General features: G+C 52.1%; 10 protein-coding genes across 10 annotated transcripts; 6 read left to right on the top strand and 4 right to left on the bottom strand.

The window, feature by feature from the left end:
* Positions 1 to 172: 172 nt before the first annotated feature.
* Positions 173 to 505, top strand: GUITHDRAFT_41514 (hypothetical protein; the record flags this gene model as incomplete). The annotated part of the gene is made up of 1 exon (XM_005842073.1): positions 173 to 505. A coding segment is annotated over one exon (333 nt), but the record flags the coding sequence as incomplete, so codon positions are not given.
* Positions 506 to 1,525: 1,020 nt separating this feature from the next.
* On the top strand, positions 1,526 to 1,846 carry GUITHDRAFT_51957 (hypothetical protein; the record flags this gene model as incomplete). The annotated part of the gene is made up of 1 exon (XM_005842072.1): positions 1,526 to 1,846. A coding segment is annotated over one exon (321 nt), but the record flags the coding sequence as incomplete, so codon positions are not given.
* Positions 1,847 to 2,173: 327 nt separating this feature from the next.
* GUITHDRAFT_52999 (hypothetical protein) lies at positions 2,174 to 2,542 on the top strand (the record flags this gene model as incomplete). Its single annotated transcript, XM_005842071.1, has 2 exons — positions 2,174 to 2,265; positions 2,311 to 2,542. Coding segments are annotated over 2 exons (324 nt in total), but the record flags the coding sequence as incomplete, so codon positions are not given.
* A 47-nt stretch (positions 2,543 to 2,589) lies between these two features.
* On the bottom strand, positions 2,590 to 4,236 carry GUITHDRAFT_98931 (hypothetical protein; the record flags this gene model as incomplete). The annotated part of the gene is made up of 12 exons (XM_005842070.1): positions 2,590 to 2,642; positions 2,691 to 2,747; positions 2,899 to 2,990; positions 3,034 to 3,061; positions 3,109 to 3,133; positions 3,264 to 3,353; positions 3,406 to 3,483; positions 3,634 to 3,702; positions 3,747 to 3,874; positions 3,922 to 4,000; positions 4,038 to 4,127; positions 4,177 to 4,236. The coding sequence occupies 12 exons, from the start codon at positions 4,234 to 4,236 to the stop codon at positions 2,590 to 2,592; spliced, it is 849 nt and encodes a 282-aa protein (XP_005842127.1).
* A 1,184-nt stretch (positions 4,237 to 5,420) lies between these two features.
* On the bottom strand, positions 5,421 to 8,943 carry GUITHDRAFT_160388 (hypothetical protein; the record flags this gene model as incomplete). Its single annotated transcript, XM_005842069.1, has 7 exons — positions 5,421 to 5,464; positions 5,513 to 5,712; positions 5,770 to 5,834; positions 6,136 to 7,216; positions 7,403 to 7,471; positions 7,742 to 7,770; positions 8,380 to 8,943. The coding sequence occupies 7 exons, from the start codon at positions 8,941 to 8,943 to the stop codon at positions 5,421 to 5,423; spliced, it is 2,052 nt and encodes a 683-aa protein (XP_005842126.1).
* An 843-nt stretch (positions 8,944 to 9,786) lies between these two features.
* Positions 9,787 to 10,698, top strand: GUITHDRAFT_160387 (hypothetical protein; the record flags this gene model as incomplete). Its single annotated transcript, XM_005842068.1, has 2 exons — positions 9,787 to 10,364; positions 10,527 to 10,698. Exons 1-2 carry the CDS (start codon positions 9,796 to 9,798, stop codon positions 10,696 to 10,698), a joined length of 741 nt encoding a protein of 246 aa, XP_005842125.1. The 5' UTR covers positions 9,787 to 9,795.
* A 5,740-nt stretch (positions 10,699 to 16,438) lies between these two features.
* GUITHDRAFT_149714 (hypothetical protein) lies at positions 16,439 to 17,272 on the top strand. The gene is made up of 2 exons (XM_005842067.1): positions 16,439 to 16,746; positions 16,798 to 17,272. Exons 1-2 carry the CDS (start codon positions 16,482 to 16,484, stop codon positions 17,178 to 17,180), a joined length of 648 nt encoding a protein of 215 aa, XP_005842124.1. The 5' UTR covers positions 16,439 to 16,481; the 3' UTR covers positions 17,181 to 17,272.
* A 45-nt stretch (positions 17,273 to 17,317) lies between these two features.
* Positions 17,318 to 17,957, bottom strand: GUITHDRAFT_98926 (hypothetical protein; the record flags this gene model as incomplete). The annotated part of the gene is made up of 4 exons (XM_005842066.1): positions 17,318 to 17,449; positions 17,509 to 17,632; positions 17,711 to 17,841; positions 17,907 to 17,957. 4 exons carry the CDS (start codon positions 17,955 to 17,957, stop codon positions 17,318 to 17,320), a joined length of 438 nt encoding a protein of 145 aa, XP_005842123.1.
* Positions 17,958 to 18,856: 899 nt separating this feature from the next.
* Positions 18,857 to 19,704, top strand: GUITHDRAFT_98925 (hypothetical protein; the record flags this gene model as incomplete). The annotated part of the gene is made up of 5 exons (XM_005842065.1): positions 18,857 to 19,041; positions 19,249 to 19,339; positions 19,445 to 19,494; positions 19,559 to 19,623; positions 19,670 to 19,704. 5 exons carry the CDS (start codon positions 18,857 to 18,859, stop codon positions 19,702 to 19,704), a joined length of 426 nt encoding a protein of 141 aa, XP_005842122.1.
* Positions 19,705 to 19,823: 119 nt separating this feature from the next.
* On the bottom strand, positions 19,824 to 22,343 carry GUITHDRAFT_131413 (hypothetical protein; the record flags this gene model as incomplete). Its single annotated transcript, XM_005842064.1, has 1 exon — positions 19,824 to 22,343. One exon carries the CDS (start codon positions 22,341 to 22,343, stop codon positions 19,824 to 19,826), a length of 2,520 nt encoding a protein of 839 aa, XP_005842121.1.
* Positions 22,344 to 22,987: the final 644 nt, after the last annotated feature.

Below are 22,987 nucleotides of genomic sequence, written 5' to 3'. Positions count from 1 at the left end.
CACTGCCGAGCACCAGAATCCAGTCTTAATGGCAAATGGCGTGACGGTTAGCACAGCAGAATCTTCAGATCTGGACGGCGATGCCGGCATCTTGGAGCGGGTCGGCCTGCCGATCGCAGGCTCGGAGAGTGACGAGGACAGCAAAGTTCTGATCCTCGAGTCTCAAGACAACAGCCCCTGGCTCGCCGTCGATCTGGGAGAGGGCCGCGGCCTGATTGCCACAGCGTACAGCATCATGCATGGATCCGGTAGCTCGTCCAACGCGATGAGGAGCTGGAGGTTCGAAGGGAGCAACAACAAGAACAGCTGGATCACCCTGCGTGAGCACTTGAACGACCCGAGGATGCAGACGCCCGGGCAGGTGGAAACGTTCTTCCTACACAACTTGGATAAAGAGGTCACGAGGCTTCAGGCTTTCCGCTACTTCAGGATCTTGTTGACGGGACCCAACTCCAGCAACTTCTTTCGCTTGTGCGCGTGCAGACTTGAGCTGTACGGCAGATACATCCAGCTGAAAACAAAGTTCACGCAGGAGCACGAGTCGGCGGCCATCATCATTCAGAGGGCGGTGAAGGAGATCATGAGGCAGAAGCGCGGGCTAGCCCATGAGCCCTTAGGCAAGGAGCCGCAGAGCATGAGGATCGAGATCACGAACAGCGACTCTGAGTCCTACGAGATCTCCTCCGACAGCTACAGCAGCTCCGACGGTGACATGCCTCCGACCCCCCCGACGCCAGAGGACAGCCCGGCGGAGTCTCCGCTAGAGCCGCACTCGACCCCCTCCTTGGAGTACAGGGTGAGCAGGTTCAGACGCTTCGAGCTCGACGACCTGGAGATGGGCTACGAGGCGTGGGAGTCCGACGGCTCCGAGTCGTCCGACATGAGCTCACAGCGCAGGAGGAGACAGGTCGCGGTCAAGCCGTTCAGGACGATCTCCGTCGCTGACTGGCGAGCTCAGCAGGACCTCGACTGGCATCAGGAGCACGAGGGTGAGGAGATCTCGTTGGGCGAGATCAAAGTGCTGCGAGGCGCGTGCATCCCTCGCAGCATCTTCTTCATGCAGCTGTCGGCAGTGCATGCTCGCTCTTGCTTCAGAGAGTGGCGGATCATGGCCTGCACTAAGCCTCTCCTGCTCCAACGGATGTGCATCCGAGCATGGTTCAACTTCTCCAGGTCGACATTCTTCCTGCAGCTGGAAAAGGCTGTGTCAAGGGTGGAGGTGGACGAGGAGAGCCGAGCTCGACATCAGCTCAACATCCCCGAGGAGGAGGAGCACGAGGACATTTGGGTGGACGTTCCGTACGTGAGGGACGAGGCCGGCAAGCGATCCAAAGGGATCTTCTACTGGATCAGCACCAACGGCTTCCAGCACGACTGGGTCAACCCATGCCAAGTCGATCGATTCCGCCACCTGCGGATAAGTCTGACGTTGGCGGACGAGGTTGGCTTAGCGACTGGTCAGCTGGAGGAGCTGGTGAAGCTCGGAACGCCCTTGGACCAGTGCATTCAGATGTTCACCAAGGACGTGGCCGGCGCGTGGATATGCATCGACTTCGGCACAGCCATCTCAGTCAGCCCCACCCACTACTCGCTGAGGCACGGGAGGATCGACCGGGAGGACATGCTGCGCAGCTGGAACCTTGAGGGAAGTCTTGACATGTCGTGCTGGCACATTCTGAGCCAGCACGTCAACGACGAGACTCTGAGGCGACCCATGCAGCTCGAGACGTTCGATGTCAAACTCCCCCAGCTGGGCAACACCTACCGCTACCTCCGGCTGGTCATGACCGGAAAGAACTCTAGCGGAAATCACTCGCTGAGTGTGAGCGGGCTGGAGGTCTATGGAAGGATCTTCCGGGGACAGGCCTCTGAGGTTGTCGTGAAACAGCAGGCGAGGGCGCAGCTGAAACCTCGGACCCTGCTGCAGCTGCATCAGGCTCCTGCCTCCGGGCTCAACCTCATCCGCCTCCAGATGGCCGGCGAGCACGACACGCACGGCCTCTTCCACTTCCTCGGCACCAACGCGGGGGCCTCAGTGTACGGGAACCCGGCGCTGAGCCAGGTGGTGGAGGTGTCGCACAACGACCCGGGAGGGGAGATGTGCGAGGGCGACTATAGGAACGTGACGGGGCGGGAGATATCTGACCTCTACTCCTCCGATCGCGGCTCTCGCTGGATATCAGTGTTCCTCGGAGAGGGCAGGCACCTAGTGCCCTCCCACTACACGCTACGACATGGCTTCACGACGTCGGCGATGCTGCTAAGGTAGGGAGTGAGTGGAGGAGGAGGAGAGTTCTGACTGTGACGCAGGAACTTTGAGTTCCAGGGATCCAACGACGGAGTGACGTGGCAGGTTCTTCGTCGACATCGCAACGATCACTCCATGGTCATTTCCTCCCACCATGGGCGATACGCTGCGAGCTATCCCGTCAGCACGGCTCAGCCCTTCTCGCACTTCCGTATCCTCCAGACGGGAGCCAACGCTTCGGGCAACCACAGGCTGTGCCTTGGCGGCATCGAGCTGTACGGGGTGCTGGTGCTGGGTCACGAGGGTTCGGTGTAAGAGGAGGGGAAACGAGGGTCTGAGATTCATTTCAACTTTCTCTCGGGCATAGCTTGCTTCAGCGACTCCTTCCAGTTCCCTGCGGTTGATGATGAGCAAGAGGAGGAGACGAGGTGAAGACTTTCACCTGTCTCATGATACTTGAGCAGAATAGAGCAGACATGGTTGACAGTGAGAACCTTTCCTGCGATCAAACGTATCAATCAAATAATTACACGAAATATTTCACTGCGTCAAATAAACAACAATATCAAATATCTTCTGCAACACACTTGTATCACATCGAACATAGGACGGCATATCATGCGTGACATCAATGGCCCTTGCAGACTCACTGCTCTCCCCAAGATCGATGTTGCCATCCAGCGGTAGCTTCGCAGTGTCCCAACCATTCTCATCAGCTTTCTGCTTCGTCAGCCCCTTCAACCTGCTGCACATCAGCAATAATATTGCAATCCGACATCGTGTACCGGTTGTGATCTACTATGCCCCCGATGCCTGCAAGAGAAGGCTAAGAGACATCAAGGAGAACAGACCCTGCATACAATAGACTTTGTCTTTCTGGAGTTCCTGCAATCAGAGTAACTCGGCAACCATGCACAAGTACAAATTCTCCTCACATTCATCGTGTTACTACTCTCTGATGTGAGGTAAACCACCTGATCTCTGATCATTTCTGACATCATTTCTCTTCTTTCACCTCATTCTTTGGGAAAACTTCAGAGAAATGTCTTGTTTCCACGTGGCACCTCCAGTTATCAAACCCTGAAATCTTCTTCAGCCCTTCCGCCTGCACACACTTGAGTGCTCTCGCTCAAAGTCCATCGCCCGACAAGTTTCACCGTCCTCTTGTCGACGCTGGTCAAGTAGAGGTCGAGCGGCTTGCCGGAAGCTCGATTCGTGCCGTAAGAGTGTGCCAGCTGCAACATAGTGTCAATCAAACGTTTCTTGCGAAGATGTTGTCCTCGTCTTCAAACCAACATATCAGCTACAACGATGTCACATATCAGTACAATACGCTCATATCAGAGTCAATCCTTGCTAACACGTATGATGATTATCCATAACACCTGCGTGACAAGGCTTCTGACTTCTTTCTCCGTCATGAGGTCATCAAAGCTTAGGTCGATGACAACTCTCTGTGACACACCTCATCGTCCAGCAACCTCGCTAGAGGCCTCACCTGCCCATCCTTCCTGAGCTGATCGAAACTTTCTCGATTGCGGGAGCCTCTCCCTCCAATCCTGCATGACGGCTGCTCTTTGCCTGAAGCCTCTTGGTCTGAGGAAACTCTCGGTCGCTTCCGAACTTCTGAAAGACGTGGGTCACTTCCACGCAGAGTTGACACAGCAGGTAACCTTGAGTGCTGCCTTCAGCTTTTGCCTCGTGCATAGCTCTCTTCCTGTCCTTCTTGGCTTGCTTCCTAGCTTGCTTCATCTGTTCGAACCTGTGATAGGCTTCACTCCTCTAGCACCTCCTTGTCCTCTGCTGCACAGTAGTCTGCGAGCTTGCTTCTTCTGTTGATTTTTGGACAGCTTGGTTTCAGCATGATCTCCTTCATTTTCTTCGAAGGATTTCAGTCATGATGTATTCCTGCAGAGGCATCGACTCACCTTGGTTGCTCGGCTCCTCCGACTCATTTTCATCTTCCCCGTCGTCGTTCCCATCTCCATTGTCCTCTGTCGCTCCTTTCTCCTCAGTTTCTTCTCCTTGACCTTCTTTCTTTGTCTCTTCTCCTCTGCTCTCTCCTTTCTTCTCTTTCTCCTCCCCCTCTCCCTCTCCCTCTGCTCTTGCTTCTGCTTCTGCTTCTGCACTTCTTTCGCTCCCTTCCATTTTCACGTGCCTTCCGTGACCACATCCCCGCGCAGACAAACAAACCAAAGATCGGATCTGAGATCGGCATCATGACGCCATCCTGAAGCCTGGCCCAGACTCCGGCCCAGGCTCGGATCTGCCCTGGCCCACACTGCCAGGCTGGGATTGATCCTGCCACAGATCCGGCCCCCTGCACTGAGTGATGGAACGCATGGTTTTGTATGGATTAACTTCGGTCTTGAGCAATACTGTGACTGTCTTCAGTGTTGGAGCTAAGGCCGGTCGATATGAAATCTGCGTGACTTTGGCATAGTATAACTTAGTAAGTCTAGGCCTGGCGCCGGGAGCCCGGGGGGGCGCCCCGATCATGCCGGGTGATGGACAAAAACTCTCCTGTAAACCAAGACGACTGACGTGTCAAGCCCCGGCGGCCCATGCCAGTAGCGTGTGGGATGAAGAGGGGGCTTTCCTAGCCGCCGGTCTTGCTAAGGTGCTCTCATGTCTGGATGCTTGGGTTTCACATCTTAGCATACAGTAAGGTCGATGTGATATCTGCGTGACTTTGGCATAGTACAAGTCTAACAAACCGTGTGCTCCATCGCGGGGCCCGGCCGATCGATCGGACCGTCGGGCCAGTACGACAGCGGGGCTGCCAGTCTCAGGGCCCGGGGCCACTGATCGGACCGTACATTGGACTGAGTGATGGGAACTGTTGTACTTGTGCACCCGAGTGGCACGAAACTTGGGAATAGGCGTCACCATGGTGGTGTGACAAACCTGCCAAGTTGAGATAACAATGTCACTGCCGACGGTTCGAATAGCGGTTGATTTGGTAGGCCTAGTCACTTGCATACCAAGGCTGGGCCGCGCCGCCACTAGTACCGCAAACTCCCAAGGCTGCCCCGGAACCCTACTAGGAGGGAGCGAGCAGACTCCAGCAATCATGAAATTCTCGACTAAGTCTAATAAACTCAAATAACAATAATGAACTATCTACAAGATTTATTAACACCGATACCGACATAGTTGATGATTGTCTCAGTCAGCATTGATGAGTCCAAAGTCTCAAGAGACCGTCAAGTCCACCTGAGAAGCTGTGATGAGAAGAACACCCAACCGACGGGAAAGAGTTACCTGTCATGACAAGAGGAGTGCTGCTAAAGTTCACGAGCACCATGCTGGTGGGACAGCAGTCCTGATTCATGCAGGTGGTTGTGTAGGAAGAATTTCTTAGCTGATCGTCGTGAAGGGACAGGCCTTTCAAGATGTCTTGGACATCAAGGTGAGGAAGGCTGTTGACAGTCTTTGACTTGGCAATATCCCGGAAGTTGAGTCTGTGGACAAACAATGAAGACAATCCAACAAGAAAGAAAAAGCGCCTTTGCCCATACCTGATGCTCTCCAGGTAATAAAAACTCTCTGACGTAGAGCTTTTCCCTGCTCCTCCACTTTTCTGCTGATCAATGGTCGTCTCACATCTACAGATAGTGTAGACTCGCCCGTCTGCCAACAGCATGCAGCTGCATTCCGAGTCAATGTGCCGTAGTACGGACAGGAATAGTGAATCGTACCCGCAAGCAGCCCGACGGAAGAAAGGAAGGAGTCTCGAAGAAGGCAGGTAATCATGAAACGGTCGATCACGGCTCTCGCTCTTGCTTCTCGCCTTGTCAACGCATGCAGGAATGGCTGGGATCCTGCGATCTAATGTCGTTCTGTCGACTTCAAGACCGTCAACCTGCCCTCCTTGTACACGACACCTTCACAGTCTGGTCAGTAGCAGAAAAGATGCAAAAATCAATGTACAGATCTTCTTGGTCGCATCGATTAACCGTGTGGCTCATGTGTGGACCGATCGAGTACTTTCCATCAGATCGCTGAAACAACATGTACCTGCATGAGTTCTCTGTACAGATTTCCGTAGAAGCGATGTGCCATTGCTCGGAGACATCTTTCTGGTAGTCGAGGGCTGCCGGGCGCGATGCTGAATCGCTGTATAGCTCTAGGTTTACTCCTCGTTGTGCTGCCTCTGCCGTGATGTATCCGGTGCTGGTCGGATTGGTCCGGTCACACAAGTGAGCGCAAAGGGAGGAGGAAGGCCCCCTGCTTCGCACGACGATCGTGGAAGCATCGGAATCAACATCTTCATCGAAGGCGTCGAGGAGAGATTCTCTCTTGTGCTGCGGTTCATGCTCGCTCGGGCTCTCGTCGCCGAACTCTTCATCCTCGCCGTCTGACTCCTCCATCAGAAGTGACCATGCTCGGATGGAGGCGTCGGAGGATGAAGATGAGATGAGGGTGAAAGATTTTGTGCACTCAGCAAGGCAATCGACTGGTCCTGAATGCCCACAGTAGGATACCAGAAGGTTCATATTGAAAGCATCCCACACGCGGATCATGAAATCTGCTCCCGCTGTAGCTACAACTGGGCAAGAGCGAAGTACAAGAACGTGATTGATCATGCTTGTATGCGCCTGCACCTTCCGTAAAGTTTGTACCCCCGAGACTGCAAATCTTGACAGTGTCCCATCACTTGCACCGCACCAGATTCGTCCTCCAACCTCCGCACACACGCTGGTGATGGCTGGCTGGCAGGAAGCCTTTTCCCCGTTGAGTGACATGGTAAGAACAGCTTCCACGGGCTCCTGAGAGAGGTTCCAGATTCGAATTTGTCCTCCCGAAGACCCAGAAACCAAGTCGTATCTGTCCTCTCCACAGACACACCCCAGAGTGGTCACTGGCTCGGTATGTGCGTTCAACACTGAGATAGCAAAGAACGAGAAGGAATCCGGAAGGTCTCGAACGGACTTTTTCTGCACATTATCTTCAACCATGTAAGATCTGACAGTTCCATCATCGCATCCACAAAAAACGGTTCGGCCATTCGTCGACATACAGGTAATCTGCCGAGCTGCAGTTATCTCGAACATTCAGAGGAAACATCCAAACCTTTGCTCCAACACTTTGTTGTGCATAACATCGGATCTTCGATTCGAATGGAGCGGAAGGAATCGAGAATTCATTCACCTCAACTCTCCTTCCTTCCCCATCGTCTGTCGGTATGGAGCTCCAGAAAAACTCGCTGAGCCTGCCGACCTAGGAAGGAAAAAGAAGCAGAAAGTGAGCAGATCGAGAGACATCTAGAGAAAGAGGACGCTGGGTACCAGATGCGTCTTCGGTCGTCTCTTTGCGCTGGCCGACGAGGCGAGTTCACCTTCACCTCCCCCTCTCTCTTCTCCTCCTTTCTTCTTGCTCCACCACCATTTGACCATGGGTGAGTCAAATTTCAAAGCTTGAACAACATTTTAATCAGTATAATTGAATTTTCGTATCACAATTTCAAATTTCAAATACAATTTTAGCCACCGGCGTGAATCCCGCGGCGTCTCCTGGTGCTGTGATATGAATCATGATGTTACCACGCAAGACAAGTTCTTGCAAGTTCATGCCACACACATGTTCAATATTCAGTCAGCCATGCTATCAAGGTTCGCAGGGAAGGTGAAATTCAGATCTGGTTTTGAGCTCTTTTTGTTGCAGATCATCTAAGAAATGCTAGTTCTACATTATCATTACAATTTAGGTCCTCGCACGATCTCGAAGTTAATGTCATTCCAAGTCATCTTTTCATGAAAGACTCGCGTCTCTCAACCCTCGAAAACGAAGCGCAGCCTTCCCTCGAACGCCTCCCTCCATGCCCCTCGCTTCTCAGGTAGAAGCTGAGCGCCCCGAAACATGTTGTGTAGAGTGTTCTTAGCGAACTTCCTCTCCGTGGGCTCGTCGGTCTCGTACAGGCCGTCCAGCCCTTCCGTAAAGTCTCTGCTCCTCTCTGCAATCACTCGGAAGCCTGTCCACCCGAAGAACGTCCCCGCGCTGCTCGGCTCCTTGAAGTCGCAAGGCTGCAGTACGCCTGTCACCGTCGCGATGTGGAGGTACATGAGCAAGGCGCGCTTCTGGTTCTTGCAGCGCTTTGCCATGCACTGAGAGAGCTGCGCTTCCAGCACCTCCTCCAGCTCGTGGTTATGCAAGACTTGCCTCCGGTACTCCTGGATGATCCTCGTCGTTCTCATCCAACGCTGCTGGCCCTTCCTCGCCGTCGCTGGCCTCGATCCTCCAGCAGGCACCGCGGACGGCAAGCCTGTAGCCTCGATCTGATCGGTCGCATACATGTCGGCATCGCCTCCCCCGGGAGCAGGCTCGTAGGCTAGTCGCTCCTCGATCTCCTCGTGAGAAGGGACTGTGCGCATTTCCACTGCGCGAGTCTCGCTGAGGGAGCCTATGAGGCTCCAGTCGACAGCATGCCCTGGGTCGTCATGTAGCAGACCATCATCAGCCAAGAAGATGCCAGCATCGGAGAAGTCTACGGCCTGCTTGAGCTCATGCTGCTCATCGACGACGGGCGTCGTGTACAAGATAGCTGCATCGAGCTCTCCGAAAGAGCCTTCAAGGTTCTGTTGGCCATTTGAGTTGTCTGACGCCCCGATGTCTGCTCCAAGGCCGTCAAACTGTGAGTCCAGCCCGCATGCTACCCCGAGATCAAGCCATCCGTCCCAGGAGGAGCAATCCATGGTAGAGGAGAACAGGGACCAGGAAGTAGAAGAGTGAAGTTGAGAGGCTGTGAAGGAGGAATGTAGAGGAGGGAGGGAGGGATGGGGAGCTATGCAAAGAGGGACAAGGAGGGGAGGGAGGGGTAAGGAAGGAAGGAGAGGGGGGGAGTGCGTGGGAGTTGGAGGGAGGACGGTCGTGGCAGGGAGTAGGGAGGGAAGCGCGTTTGCAAGCTCGTTCCGATCGTGGGTGGTTTGTACCGTACCCTTTTGGAATACTTGTTACAAAAGGATGCTAAATATATCTCTTTATGCTACCCTACCCTAGAGAATGCTGGCAGTCCATTGTCAGACAAACCCCCTGTCTGCTCAGTAGAGTCCAGTCGATATTGAGGTAGGGTACACCTCGGCGAGGAAAAATATCAAAGGGGGTAGTCTCCGAAGATTCATGGGTGACATTGACATGACCGGTGGTATCATTGAACCCCCTGTCGGTAGCAGGAATGTGTGGTATTCCCATGGGTAGGTTGTGTTTGAACTCATGCTCATAGGTGGGGTGTAGAGAATTTGATATTACCCCCTGTCTGTAGCGGTTTGAAGGGGGTGGCGGGTTGATTTCCACCTGCTTGTGGGACTTACAACTAGTTTTAGAGGGGAGCGGCTCAATATCTGTGGACCACCTATCTGCGAGGCACTCCCACGACAGTCCTCCCTCCCCTTCCCACGCACTCCCCCCCTCTCCTTCCTTCCTTGCCCCTCCCTCCCCTCCTTGTCCCTCTTTGCATAGCTCCCCATCCCTCCCTCCCTCCTCTACATTCCTCCTTCACAGCCTCTCAACTTCACTCTTCTACTTCCTGGTCCCTGTTCTCCTCTACCATGGATTGCTCCTCCTGGGACGGATGGCTTGATCTCGGGGTAGCATGCGGGCTGGACTCACAGTTTGACGGCCTTGGAGCAGACATCGGGGCGTCAGACAACTCAAACTTTGACCCTGCCCTGACGGAAGCAGCTATCTTGTACACGACGCCCGTCGTCGATGAGCAGCATGAGCTCAAGCAGGCCGTAGACTTCTCCGATGCTGGCATCTTCTTGGCTGATGATGGTCTGCTACATGACGACCCAGGGCATGCTGTCGACTGGAGCCTCATAGGCTCCCTCAGCGAGACTCGCGCAGTGGAAGTGCGCACAGTCCCTTCTCACGAGGAGATCGAGGAGCGACTAGCCTACGAGCCTGCTCCCGGGGGAGGCGATGCCGACATGTATGCGACCGATCAGATCGAGGCTACAGGCTTGCCGTCCGCGGTGCCTGCTGGAGGATCGAGGCCAGCGACGGCGAGGAAGGGCCAGCAGCGTTGGATGAGAACGACGAGGATCATCCAGGAGTACCGGAGGCAAGTCTTGCATAACCACGAGCTGGAGGAGGTGCTGGAAGCGCAGCTCTCTCAGTGCGTGGCAAAGCGCTGCAAGAACCAGAAGCGCGCCTTGCTCATGTACCTCCACATCGCGACGGTGACAGGCGTACTGCAGCCTTGCGACTTCAAGGAGCCGAGCAGCGCGGGGACGTTCTTCGGGTGGACAGGCTTCCGAGTGATTGCAGAGAGGAGCAGAGACTTTACGGAAGGGCTGGACGGCCTGTACGAGACCGACGAGCCCACGGAGAGGAAGTTCGCTAAGAACACTCTACACAACATGTTCCGGAGAGCTCAGTTGATCCCGGAGATAGAAGGGGCATGGAGGGAGGCGTTCGAGGGAAGGCTGCGCTTCATGTATGAAGGATGAAAATCATAAGACAAGAGTTGTAAATGTAGAACACACAATATGCATGAGAGATTATTATTTGTGACGAGTGTTTTGAATATGATTCGTCTGAAACAATAAAACAACAGAAAACCTTGGATAAAACAACAAAAAACCTTCGAATGCGAGACATCAATGCTTTGTGTCGCCATATCGACATGTGATTGCGACATTTCTGTCACTTGCATAACGATTCATGTTGTTGCTTTCCTCCAGATCATCTCGTATCAGGCATCTCTACCATATCGGAGGTGTACGAGGGCTTCTCTCATCTTTGACTAAACATTTAGTATGAATTTATTTATTAATTCAGTCACAAAAACTTTTTTAAAAGCAGCCAATTATTTATTCTGACAAAAAATGTGTATTACGAACTCCATATTCTATAGCTCATATATAATTTCCGTACAATATATATATCATTGAGTAAAACCTTTAAAACTATGGAGCCCCGGTTTCGAGAGTTTGCCGCCAACCCGCCCCTCCATGTCGGCTGCTACGCGCCTGCTGGCAGCGATGCGGGCGCGAAGCTCCTCCTCCATCGGGCTCAGTCTGAGCCAGCAGAGCTCGAATCTCATGAACGCAGCTTCTTCTTCAAGCTGGCTGGATGACTGTAGAACCATCATGTCCGAAAATGGAGGCAACCTGCTGGCCTTGTTTGCCGAGGTGCAAGCAGGAGACATTCATGACCTCGCGAAAGCGATTGATCTTGCACTCCCGACCGATGAAGATCTCGGAACAAATTCATGGACGAAGTTCGTGAAGGTTTGAGACTTTCTTTCATCCACCCTGATCAGTTTCATGATCTACAAGTAGGAAATGGTCTCAGATCCCCAATTGACGTCCGGAAGGAAAGGACTTGAGATCGTTCACACAATTATCAACAAGGTGATTTAGACAGCTCGATGTTTTTGACATGAATTGTTGACTTCTTCTCGAAAGCTTGATGACCTACCTGAGCAAAATTGTGCGGATATTGTGGAGTTCTTGCTGGACTCCATAGGGCAATGTCATTCAAATTTTGCAAAGTGTTTGGAACTCCTGCCGAAGCTGTTCACCAAGGTATCCAATCATATGAATCATATTACGATGTTTGCATCGACAACTTTGATATTACTATGTTTGCACCAACAACTTTGATACTACGACGTTTGCTTCGGCAACTTTGACCTTCTGATGTAGGTGGCCAAAGCGCAGCAGATTGAATCTAGGAGAAACGGTTTACCTACTAGAGTTGTAAAATTCTCAGGCGAAGAATATAAGATGGAAGTCATCAACGAGATTTGTAGGCTTGAATGGCCACGTGCAGTGATCGTACCCCTCGTGACAGTTCTGCGCGAGCTGAACCTTCATGAAAACCAATTGGAAGTTGTGGTTGAATTTGATGTCTGGCTGAAATATTTCGTTGATATTTCAAGCTCAGATGACCAGGATTTTCAAGGAATGCAAGAAATTGGAAGTCCAGGAACTGCCTCCCTTTGTTTATCAGGTTTGGAGTAACATACCAGAACCCATACACATTCAGTGACTGCATCCTTTGTCCAGTTGCTCCTCATGTCCAATGCTGGAAAGCGGAATGTTATTCTCATGCGAATTTTGGACATGTTCAATGAAATGAGTTCGAACGTCAATTGCAACGCTGCAGCCACTCAATGCAGTCAAGCAGAAGTAACACAATCTCATCTCCATTTCAAATGAAGTTTTAAACCATGCTGCAGGTCATGGAGATGGCAGAGGAGGAATTTATCCATGTTCAAGGCACAGTAATTTTGCATTTCACATTTGCAGTCAAGCAAGATCTGTCGATGGGTCAAGATCTGCTCAAAATCTTTAGGTCTGACTTGACATCTTTTCGACTTGATGGATGAATTTTACCTGAATTTTCGCGCACAGATCGAGGGTAACAAGTCTTTCCTCCTTTGAGGTTGCACTTCTCCTGTCAATATCAAGTGTGCATCGCTACGAAAATAAAGCGATGGAAGTTCTCAAAAAGTCACTAGAAAATGATTTCGTAATCTCCTACACTCTTCCTAATTCCTAGCTGAGTATAGGACAGGTTTATCATATGCAAAAACTGCACAGCCCGTGGATCGGAGGCCTCTCACGGCTTCACGAACCTTCAAGAATGGACTTGGTATGTTTGTTCTCACAGAAGTGCAAACTCGCTAAGAATCTATGAAGATCCTCCGTCAAGTTCTAAGAGGAAGTTCAAAGGGATGGGATCATGTCGGTCCTGGCATGATTCGCCTATCATTTCTACTTCTCGAAACTCACAGCAAGAAGGCCTCAAACGAAAATCTTGGTGTTTCAAACAATTCCCTCAGCAAAGCTATGTCGCACAAACTCACCATTTTCGGCATAAGTCTTCTAGAAAGATGTTTTAGGCTCCAAGTATCTGCCAGAGATGAAATAATTTCGCAAATCTTTTCCAGAATTTTGGTGCGAGATGATTGCGTCAGGTATTATGTGAATCTTTTGGGGAAAATTGTCAAAAAGTGTACAAAAGACGTCATTGATTGCCTACCCAAGGTGCTGCTATCCATCATGCCAATCATGATACTTCTGACGGATTGACAAACAGGTGAAAGAAACCTTGGAGTATATTGGATTCCTCAATCCGCCTACAGCGATAACTCTGATAAAAGCTCTTGAGCCAATCTTGCACTTGCAGAATGGCTTACAGGATTATCTTATAATCATCTTGCGAAAGTGTTTATTTAGTAAGGAGGTCGAAACTAGGACAGTAGGTCTTCTGGCGTTTGTGTATATTGCGCAAACCTGTGCGGACCGTTCGGCGGATTCATTTGTGAACGTTGAAGTCGATTTGATTGCTCAGTTGCGGCGATGTGCTTCTCATCAGGTGTCCGTCAGAGAGAAGTTGTATGAGGGGTTGGGAGAAATAATCAAGGCCAAACCGCACTTGCTAGAAGACATCACTTCATTCACCTTGTCACAGATTCAAAGGTGCGCTTTCAATTTACACTCTTCAAAACAATTGATTGGATTTTCCAGATACTACAAGTCAGCACCAGAAGGAGTTTCTTTGATGCTTGAAACTTGCATTGATACAGACACAGGAGCCATAAAAGAATCTCTTCCTCAAATGTTGAAACTAGCGAGCTCGTGTATTCATGTTGAGCAGAACAAGACTGTTGGAAAGAACGGGGTTCCCGACTTGCAGACAGAATCGTTCTCGCAAGCTACTGCTATAATGGACAAAATCCTAAATTGGATCCTGGAAAGTGATCTCGAGGACTTTGACATCGACAAAAACACAGACTTCACGTCGGCCAAGCATTTAAGTACGGCAAAGATTGTGATCGATTTGAACGAGGTTTTGCTGGAACACGCTTTGATGTGCACGAGGATAAACGTCAATGAAATAGATAATAATGTCTTCAAAGGATTCTCAAGAATACAAGATCTGGTGAAGCTGCTGCAAGAACATGTCAAAACCAATAAATTTCGGAAGCATGCTGGACTCAGCATGGAGCTCAGCACGACAATGTTTAGTCACGAATTCATTGTGAATTTGTTGTCTATCAGTGACAAACAAATCGATGAATGTGAATTTCAGTCTGATCTTGCTTCGAAGATATTTAGCAACGCATCAATCATGTCATATGCTATAGAATCAGCCAGCAAAATGGTTGAAATGCTTAAAAATGACCTTTCGAATGGAATGCAAGTGAACACTAAATTTAATCAGATAGCAAAGGGTTTGCTCAGGCAGTTTCATGCCAACTTCTCCTCACAGAGAATGTATCCGTACGAACCGACTGGAACCAAACGATCTCAACAATCGAGTAATCGGAAGTTGTCTGTACAGTCGTTGAATGGCCTGTGCAGTTTAATTCAATTTGCTTGCTGCAAGCTCGAAAGGTCAGAAATCGCTCAAATGTGTAGCTACTTGTGTGAAGAATTTTCACATTGGGATGACAAAAGTGCAATGATAGGGCAAGACTCTGATGAATCGTCTATTCTGACTGCCATAGAGGGCTTCCAGAACACATTTAAGATGCTGTCAACTGAGGATGATACTGATCATGTGGAGTATGTGATACATATTGTCCAAAATTTGACTTTGATGTTGTCTGTGGATTCTCAAACTCTCCAGATCGTAAGTTTACACTCGCTATGACCTGCAGATTGACTTGGCATGAAACAGAAATGGGTCGATGATCTTTGCAAGCATCAAGATTCTAATCGAGTTTCCAGTGGAAAAGGTGTAAAGGTTTGTTATTTGCGTCAATGATTCAATCAGTGATGTCTTCTCAGCGTTTGACAGATTTGCTGTTGAGAGTCAGTTGGGCACAACAAGGATTAGAAACTGCGTTGCGGCTAGCCAATGACTTGCACGTTCTTCACCGCGATGAAGAGCAGGAAGAAGAGACCGAATCTGCTCCACAAAGCATGGAATATGCGATAGTCTCAGAGGAAAACTCAGACTCCATAGTTTCGTCCCTAGTGGAATTCGTGAAGGTCACCTATTCCCTTGTGTTTCACTCCATGTGGACTGAGGATCTATAACAGGCGAATTGCGACGATGTAGAGTGGGTCCTTGCATTCCTTGATGCATCTTATCGGCCAGATCTGTTTGATGATGATGAGGTGAAGGATATTCCCGAGCACGTTGCTCTGTGCAAAGATCACAACGAGATGGAAGACGAAGTATGCGAACGATTACATCGAATCGTCGAAGTCCTTCTCCACCTCTCAGACTGCTTTACCATCCCCACCACTGCACAGGAGTTGATCCTAGGGGCCCTGACAAGGATGTACAGAACAGCCGATGTCGTCGCCAGACGGATCCTGATATCGAAGATCCAATTCCCGAGGAAGCCATTTGTACATCTCATGCACCACATTGGAGCAAGACTGAACGAATCTCTCTACCAGCTTGTGATCAGGTCCAAAGTTCTGCTGCCTGCCGTTCTCCTGCTCATTGTGCCCTAGATACACGCAAGTGGAGCAGGAGAGAACTCTGCGACAGAAAATCTCTAAGGAGGAGCGACTCATCCCCAACCTTATCTTCCAGGTCGAGAGCCTCGAAGCTTCGCTCATACGCATCCAGAAGGAGTCCAAGAACAAGGTTCGAACTCCCCAGCTAAGCTCCTTCGTTGCTGAACCTCTGTGCAGCTGGACTTGATGAAACATTTCAAGAGAAGTACGGCAAGAGACTTCAAGATCGACTACTCGGCGGTCATGCGAGAGGTGGTCCCGCCCTTCTGCTCATGCAGACTGTAATGAGTCGACAGGTTGCAAGAGACGACGAGGAAGACTGCAGCAAGAAGAAGAAGGGGAAGGTACCTGTGGTCCTTGTTCCTACAGTCCTGCCTTACAATCCTCCAGAGGAAAGGGAAGCCGCTGCAGGATAGAAACGACAATGATGCCTACGACGACGATACGATTCCTTCGCAGACCTCGCAACAGTCAAGTTGCAAGAGAAGCAAAGGAAAACATTCGCCGTAAGTAGAACTCGATCTATTCATTCAACGATTCTATTCATTCAATGATTGCAAAGCAATCTTCTTGCCTCAAAAACACATTAGTATTATCTACGACATGGACATTAATAGCTTTATGCGCATTGCCATGTTCCGTTCTTGTTGAGCCTCAGATTGTCACAAGTTTTTTTGAGTTCTTTCCGAGCAGTGGCAAACCCTTGTCTTTTGCCGAGCCTGGCATCCGGGGCCACATCCCCTCTTTGACCGCGGCCGAAGAGCCAATGGCAGAGCCAATGGCGCGAGTGTAACGAGAGGAGGATGAGGAGGAGCGACCAGCTTCTTGTCGCTACATGCGCAGCAAGCGCTGCTCTGCTTGTTCTTGTTGTCTCGCTTACCACTGGACCATCCTCCACTCTCCTGTCTAGAAACGTCATCACCAACCCTCAAGTTCGCTTACGCCCTCATGGCAATGCTGATCTCATGCTGGCCCAAAAACAAATGTCCAGAGCAGCGATCTTGGCTCAGCATCGAACTGTTCGATCCATGTCCATGCAAGGTCGCGCGCCAAGAATCATGCTAGCAGGTGAAAATTGACGGTTCACGCCAGGTTCTTGCTCACGACTTTGTTGTTCAGGCATCGGCGGCTGGGGGTCTGGAGAAGAGCAAGAGAACGGAAATGACTGGGAGGTGTCCATGCACGTAGATAAGGGATGTGAGGACGTGCTCAAGATGAGAGAGGAGGGGAACCCTGCATGGAAGAGAGTCCCAACGACAAAGTGCGATCCCAACAAACGGATCAATCCCATGATGTGGCCTTATGACGCTCCTGGTAAAGTCTGGTCCCACGATTCCAAGGACTCAAACAAGGACGCCAAGGCCTGGCCTTACAACGAAGAAAACCTTCATGACTTCGTCCAATCTTCGGATCCAACGCCAGCATGGGAAGACGGGGTTTGGCATAGTGAAGATCCAACAGAGTTCAGAAATGCTGCAATGTCCAAGTCACTTCCCTACTGAGCCGATGCAAGAGTAAAAGACTTTGAAAACTTTTGAGGGCAGGAGGACAGGAGGTCAAGATGATTAAGATCCTTTATATTCAAAACATGATTACAGCTGTTAACAAAGTTTCCTGACCCATATCAGGTGATATGCTGCTACTTCTTCTTCTTCCCCTTTTCCTTCCCATCTCCTGCAGGTTTCTCTTTCTTAGGTTTGGGCAAAGTGTTCTCCAACAGCTCCTGGAACTTCTCTTGATGCCGCTGCGTGTCTCGCAGTATGTGCAGCGCCTGCAGATCAGCATGCTGCGTCAGGAATCGACGACCCACGTCGCATCGGTATCTTTCACCTCGTGTCTTCTGCTATAGCCCATCTCTGCGAACTCGTCGGGGGTTGTTGGTCGCAGTGGAATCTGCATGCCAGACTTGAGCTGCCCGAACGCCTTGATGGCGACGGCAGGGCGAGATGACTCCCTGTAGAGGAGACAAGACGGACATCAACAAACACGACCGTACCAACTCTGACAGTAGATAGGATGACATTTCACTCACGTCTCACTCTCTTGTCCTGCATCGCCAGACGGCCACATCTGCTTCACTTCGACTCCAACGAGCTCGAAGTCTGTACCGAAGGGAGCCGCAATGATGTCGCCAGGGAAAAAGCCAGTGTGCTTGAATACCACCTGACGTCAAATCTTGTCACTGCGATGGGAAACGAAGGAGCAAGGTTACACAAGAAGCAACGGACCTCAGGGTTGGTTTCAATAGATGGACCCTTTCCTTTTGCTTTCTTTGGCATCCTCAATCAAATGTCTTCGCCTCAGTCAAACCAGTTGTACTTGGCGCACGGCTTGGCTCTCCTCTCCTCTCCTCTCCTCTCCTCTCCTCTCCTCTCCTCTCCTCTCCTCTCCTCTCCTCTCCTCTCCTCTCCTCTCCTCTCCTCTCCTCTCCTCTCCTCTCCTCTCCTCTCCTCTTCTCTTCTATTCTCTTCTCTCCACCTCTCAGCTCGCTCTTCTATGATCTGCTCCTGTCGCAGTTGACCTGCCGTTGGTGGCTCCCCCGTATGACCCGTGTCCTCCAATTCACGATCTAAGTACCGGTCATGGAAGAATGAACGGTTTCATCGCTCACAGGCCGTTACAGTTTTCGTCATCCGTCATATATGATTGGTAACCGTTTAACGGTTTCGGCATGGGCTCAAAGGGTGGCCACACCAGCCGCTCGATGAAGAGTAGAGGAGGGGAGTGAGAGGAAGGGAGGGAGGGAGAGGAGAGGAGAGGAGAGATAGGAAGGGAGGGAGGGAGAGGAGAGGAGAGGAGAGATAGGAAGGGAGGGAGGGAGGGAGAGGAGGCAGAAACAAAGGTATAATTCCTAAGAGGCAGAGAGGGAAGATAGGGATAGGATTTACTTGAGAAGTAGAGGAATGTAAACACTATTGTAACATCTTCCTGTCGTTACAGGCAGTTTGTCTTGGCTCCATCCGCTGAGGGAAAGAGGGAGAGAACAAGACCGAGAGCCAGCCAGGAGTGGTCAGGGATGGCTGTGCTCCAGTCACAGGAACTCCTGCTGGGTTCAGTTCTCCTGTTTCTGATCAATTCCTGCTCATCTTTCTCCCTGCACAACAACTTCTTTCGTGCCTCATCTCTTGCCGACCTGTTGCGCTCGAAGCTCTCGCACGGGCGTCTTGATCCCCTCTGCATGACGCTCAACTCCAACAGCATCCGAGTGGAACGAAGGGACGTCAGTGGTTCCAGGCAACTGACGAGAATGGACGATAAGGAAGGAGCGGAGGGTCTGCAGATAGACTCAGACATCTATGAAGTGCCAAAGCGAGTCACGTTCGTTGAGCAGAAGATTCTCAGTCAGATCTTGTGGGAAGGAAGGTAGGTGACTTGTTTCCTGCTCGTCTCTCCCCGTACCCCCCGCTCTTTCTCCTTCTCAGATTCCAGCCTCCTTCCTTCTCCCTCTGCCTTCTCCCTCTTCCTTTCTCCCTCTGCCTTTTCCCTTTGCCTTCTCCCTCTGCCTTTCTCCCTCTGCCTTTCTCCATCTACCTTTCTCCCTCTGCCTTCGGCTTGTCTGACGACGACCAGGATCACTGACATTCCGAATCGAGAAGATCTTGAGACGATGAATGTGCTCATGCTCAGGGACCTCTGCAGGGACTTGGGTCTGGTCCAGAAGGTGAAGGGAGGAGGAGGGAGGGAGGGAGGGAGGAGAGAGTAGGGAGGGAGGAGGCAGGGAGGAGGGAGTAGGGAGGGAGGAGGCAGGAGGTGATGGAAGTGGCAGGGCAAGAAGGTGCAGCTGATTGAGAGGATCGACTCGTCAAGAGGGAAATGGTGATGATGATGTGGCTTAAACTCAACATCCTGACGCGGACATCGCACTGTTTTTTGGGAGCAGGTCGAAGGAGCAGGAGCTGAAGTTAGCAAGGATGCGGATGCGGGAGGAACTCGAAGCCAACATGCGTGAGATGAAGGAGATGGTCATGGTGGGGGAATGACAGCCCTGCAGGGACACGATGGGAGCTGAAGAGAGATTTCCTGTAGCAAGGAGGCATCGCGTATGGACCATCATCAACATTCATTGTACAAGTAGTTATTCTTACCTCTATCATGACAAAACTTCCGAGGCAACTCTCCTTTTCTTCCAATCTCTCTCGCTGCTCTCAGTTGCAGATCACGTGGAAGCGTCTCCCCAACGTCTCGCTGTTCTCCTCCAGATCCCACGTCATGCTCATGGCTTGCGAAAACTTCTCCGCGTATCTCCTGGAGTCGAAGAAACCTTCTCCTACTGCTCGCCTCCTCCTGAGCTCCTCCCTCGTCTCCGCAAACCACGAGTGCGTCACATTCTTGTTCCAGCTCGATGCGATCCTGACCGCGAGCTCCTCGTAGTCCTCCAGGTCGCGAGCTACAAGTCTCGGGTGCAGCTGCAGGGCAGCTAACATGCTGGAACTGAGGCGGGAGGCCGGGCGAGTCTGAGGGAGGGCCAGGACGGGAATGCCGGCGGCGAGGGCCTCTGCTGTGGTGAGATGCCCATTGTAAGGGAAGGAGTCGAGGAGGAGATGGGCGAAGGTGCCCTTGAGCAGAAGGTGCCTCTTCCTCTCAAGCAGGCCTGTGACCACGAGCCGAGCTGGATCGAGCCCCATCCTCTCTGCGTGCTCCCGGAGCCGCGGGCGAGCAAGGTCGGAGCCGTCGGGGTAGCTCAGCAGCCAAAGGATGGAGTTGGGAGAGCGGAGGAGGATGGAGACCCAGGTCTTGAAGAGGCGGGGGTGGAGCTTGTAGGACTTGGCGAAGCTGCAGAAGACGAACGTCTCGTTCCTCCTCCAGTGACCCTCCGTTCCGAACAGCATGTGCTCCATTCTTCGCTCCTCCTCCTCATCCAGCGAGTCTCCTGCTGCTGGTAGCGCACCGCTCGGAAACTTAGAAGGAGGAAGGAGGACGAGCTTCTCAACGAACATCCCGGGTGTCGCTGCCGTCGGGTCAGCAGGAGGAGCAGCTGCGTCCACAGCCGCTGTTGCCCAGTCGGAAAGGTGGAAGGGGAAGAGGTCCCGGTCTCCATAGCTCCCCTCGTACCCGTAGAACTGCATCCTGACAGGAGGCAGGCTGGAGGAGGAGAGGAGCAGCTCCGGCCTGCTGCCCTCAGTGTGTCCGAAAATGTCGAGGAGAACGTGAAACCTCTTGCTGATCAACGAGCTCGCGTCTCTCCTCAGCTCTCCAGTCAGTTGCACATGCTCGACCTCCCTCCTCCCTCCCTCCTCGCCCTCATCCTTGTCCGAGAAGAGCACGCAGCTGATCCTCGAGCTCTGCTTGCAGTGCTGCCAGAATGACCAGGAGGCCAGGTGGCTCCCTACCCCATTGCCCTGTCCGGGAGCCAGAAAGCCGATCGTCAGCTTCTTGCCCGCTGGGAGCTCGAGCAGGTCGGGGGCACGGGGGAGGGGCAGTGAGGTAGCGCCAGCAAACTTTTGGCGCTGTCCCTTAGCGTAGAGCATGGCAATGCTGAGGAGGACACTGTCGTCCACAGGGTAGGCGAGCACGAAGACCGGGTTCGAGGGAGGAGGAGCCTCAGCTCTAGAGCTCTCCCTCGCTATCCTCGCAAAGGAAGAGAGGAAGAAGTTTAAGCGTGTCCAGTTGCCCGTCACAAACTTAAGGCGAAGGAGGTTCCCCAGCACAGGCCCCAGCTCTTTCCTCTCCTCCCCCCGCAGACTCTCGTAGAGTCGGCAGCTTTTCTCCAGCGCCGCCATGGCCTCAGGATAGAACCTGCTTCCCAACTGACTGTAACAGAAGCCGAGGAGCGAGAGGAGCGAAGGAGCATGGTGCTCTTTCTGCCTCTTCGCCTTCTCAAGGAACTGGATGGCTACGCCATGCTTTCCTTCCTCCGCCAGCAAAGCTGCGAACCGTTCCTCTACCGTCCTCTTCTCCCCTCCGACCTCGAAGATCGCTCCTGGATGGAGGAGGAGGGCGCGCAAGTAAGCCTCCCTCTCGCCCTCTCTGTCGCCGCATCGCTTGAAGGAGGTCGCCAGGGCGGACAGGTACGGCACCTCCCCCCTGATGCCCCCCAGCGCCTCTCGTCCCATCCGCCGCGACCGCTCGCAGTCCTGCAGGTTTCCAGCTGCCAGCGCGATCTGAACTTTGGCCGTGAGGTAGTCCTCCTTCACTTTGACCGCCTGCTCGTACATCAGCAGGGCCCGTGCGTGCTCTCGAGCCTTGTCCAGCTCCACCCCCAGCTGCGACCAGGCGCGGAAGTGTGAGGGATCCTGATGGCACGCGTGCTCGAGGTGGAGGATCGCTTCTTTTCCTTGTCCTGCGTCCCCCAGCATCTTCCCCAGCAGGAACGCTGTCTCTGCGTCCTCGGGCGCCATCTTCCGCGCGTCCCTCATGAGCTCGAGCGCCTCCCCAACTCTTCCCTGGTCTCTCTTCACCGTGGCGAGGTTGGACAGCGCGACTGCAGATGAGGGGCCGTCCTGAGGGTTCACCCTCGCTGCCAGCTCGAAGCAGGAAGCAGCAGCATCCAGCTTGCCGTTATCATAAGCTTCTGCTCCAGCCTGTATGTAGCCAGCAGCGTGTTCGTGACTTCCGGGCTTGCACCGCCTAGACGAGCTGGACACATTGAGAAGCAGGAGGAGGATGAAGAGGCGGAGGCAGAGGTGGTAGTGGAGGAGATGGTGTACCGACTGCTGTATCATCATGTTACCTGCTCCTCCTCTCTCTCTGCTGTACCCACCATGTTCAGCTCCCCTTTCCCTCCCCTTCCAACTCCTTCCCTCTTCCTCCTTCCCCTCCCTCTTTCGCTCCTAGTGCTGGCTTTGCCCCTCATACCGCACATCCTTCTTTGCCTCCAATTCGCTACTCGTCATAGCTACGCGGCCTCCGACTCAAGTTCCCACAACTTGGCAGCACTGACTGCTTGCTTCCCTCTCCTGCTCTCACTCCCTACCACGTCCTGTCCCCTCTCTGCCCTGCTCCTCCTGCTCCTTCCGATCTCTGCTCTCGCACCTTCTGTCGTCCTCCCGCCGCAGCCCCGGGGCCCTAGCATTTCGAAAGTTCAAGTCTTCGCTTCCGAAGTTCGGAAGTGCCGAGTGCTCATGTGACATCATGGCACCTGTTGCTTAGGATTGCTTGAGCTTCGTTGACATGTTTGCTTCATGGTATGAACCTTCTCTCTATCTCGTGCTGGTTTCAAACTTCGCCTGTTTGAAAGACTCACAAAATAACTCCAAGTTTCCACCTGCTCAATGCCTGGTGTTTGCTGTCAACACACGTGACACAAGATATCAGTTTAGCAGACAAATGCACCATGATGTATACTTTTAATATAAGACATGAAGAGAAT

The sequence above is a fragment of the Guillardia theta genome (assembly GCF_000315625.1).
Source record: "Guillardia theta CCMP2712 unplaced genomic scaffold GUITHscaffold_1, whole genome shotgun sequence".
Classification (NCBI taxonomy): Eukaryota; class Cryptophyceae; order Pyrenomonadales; family Geminigeraceae; genus Guillardia; species Guillardia theta.
This window is presented reverse-complemented; position numbering and strand designations above follow the sequence as displayed.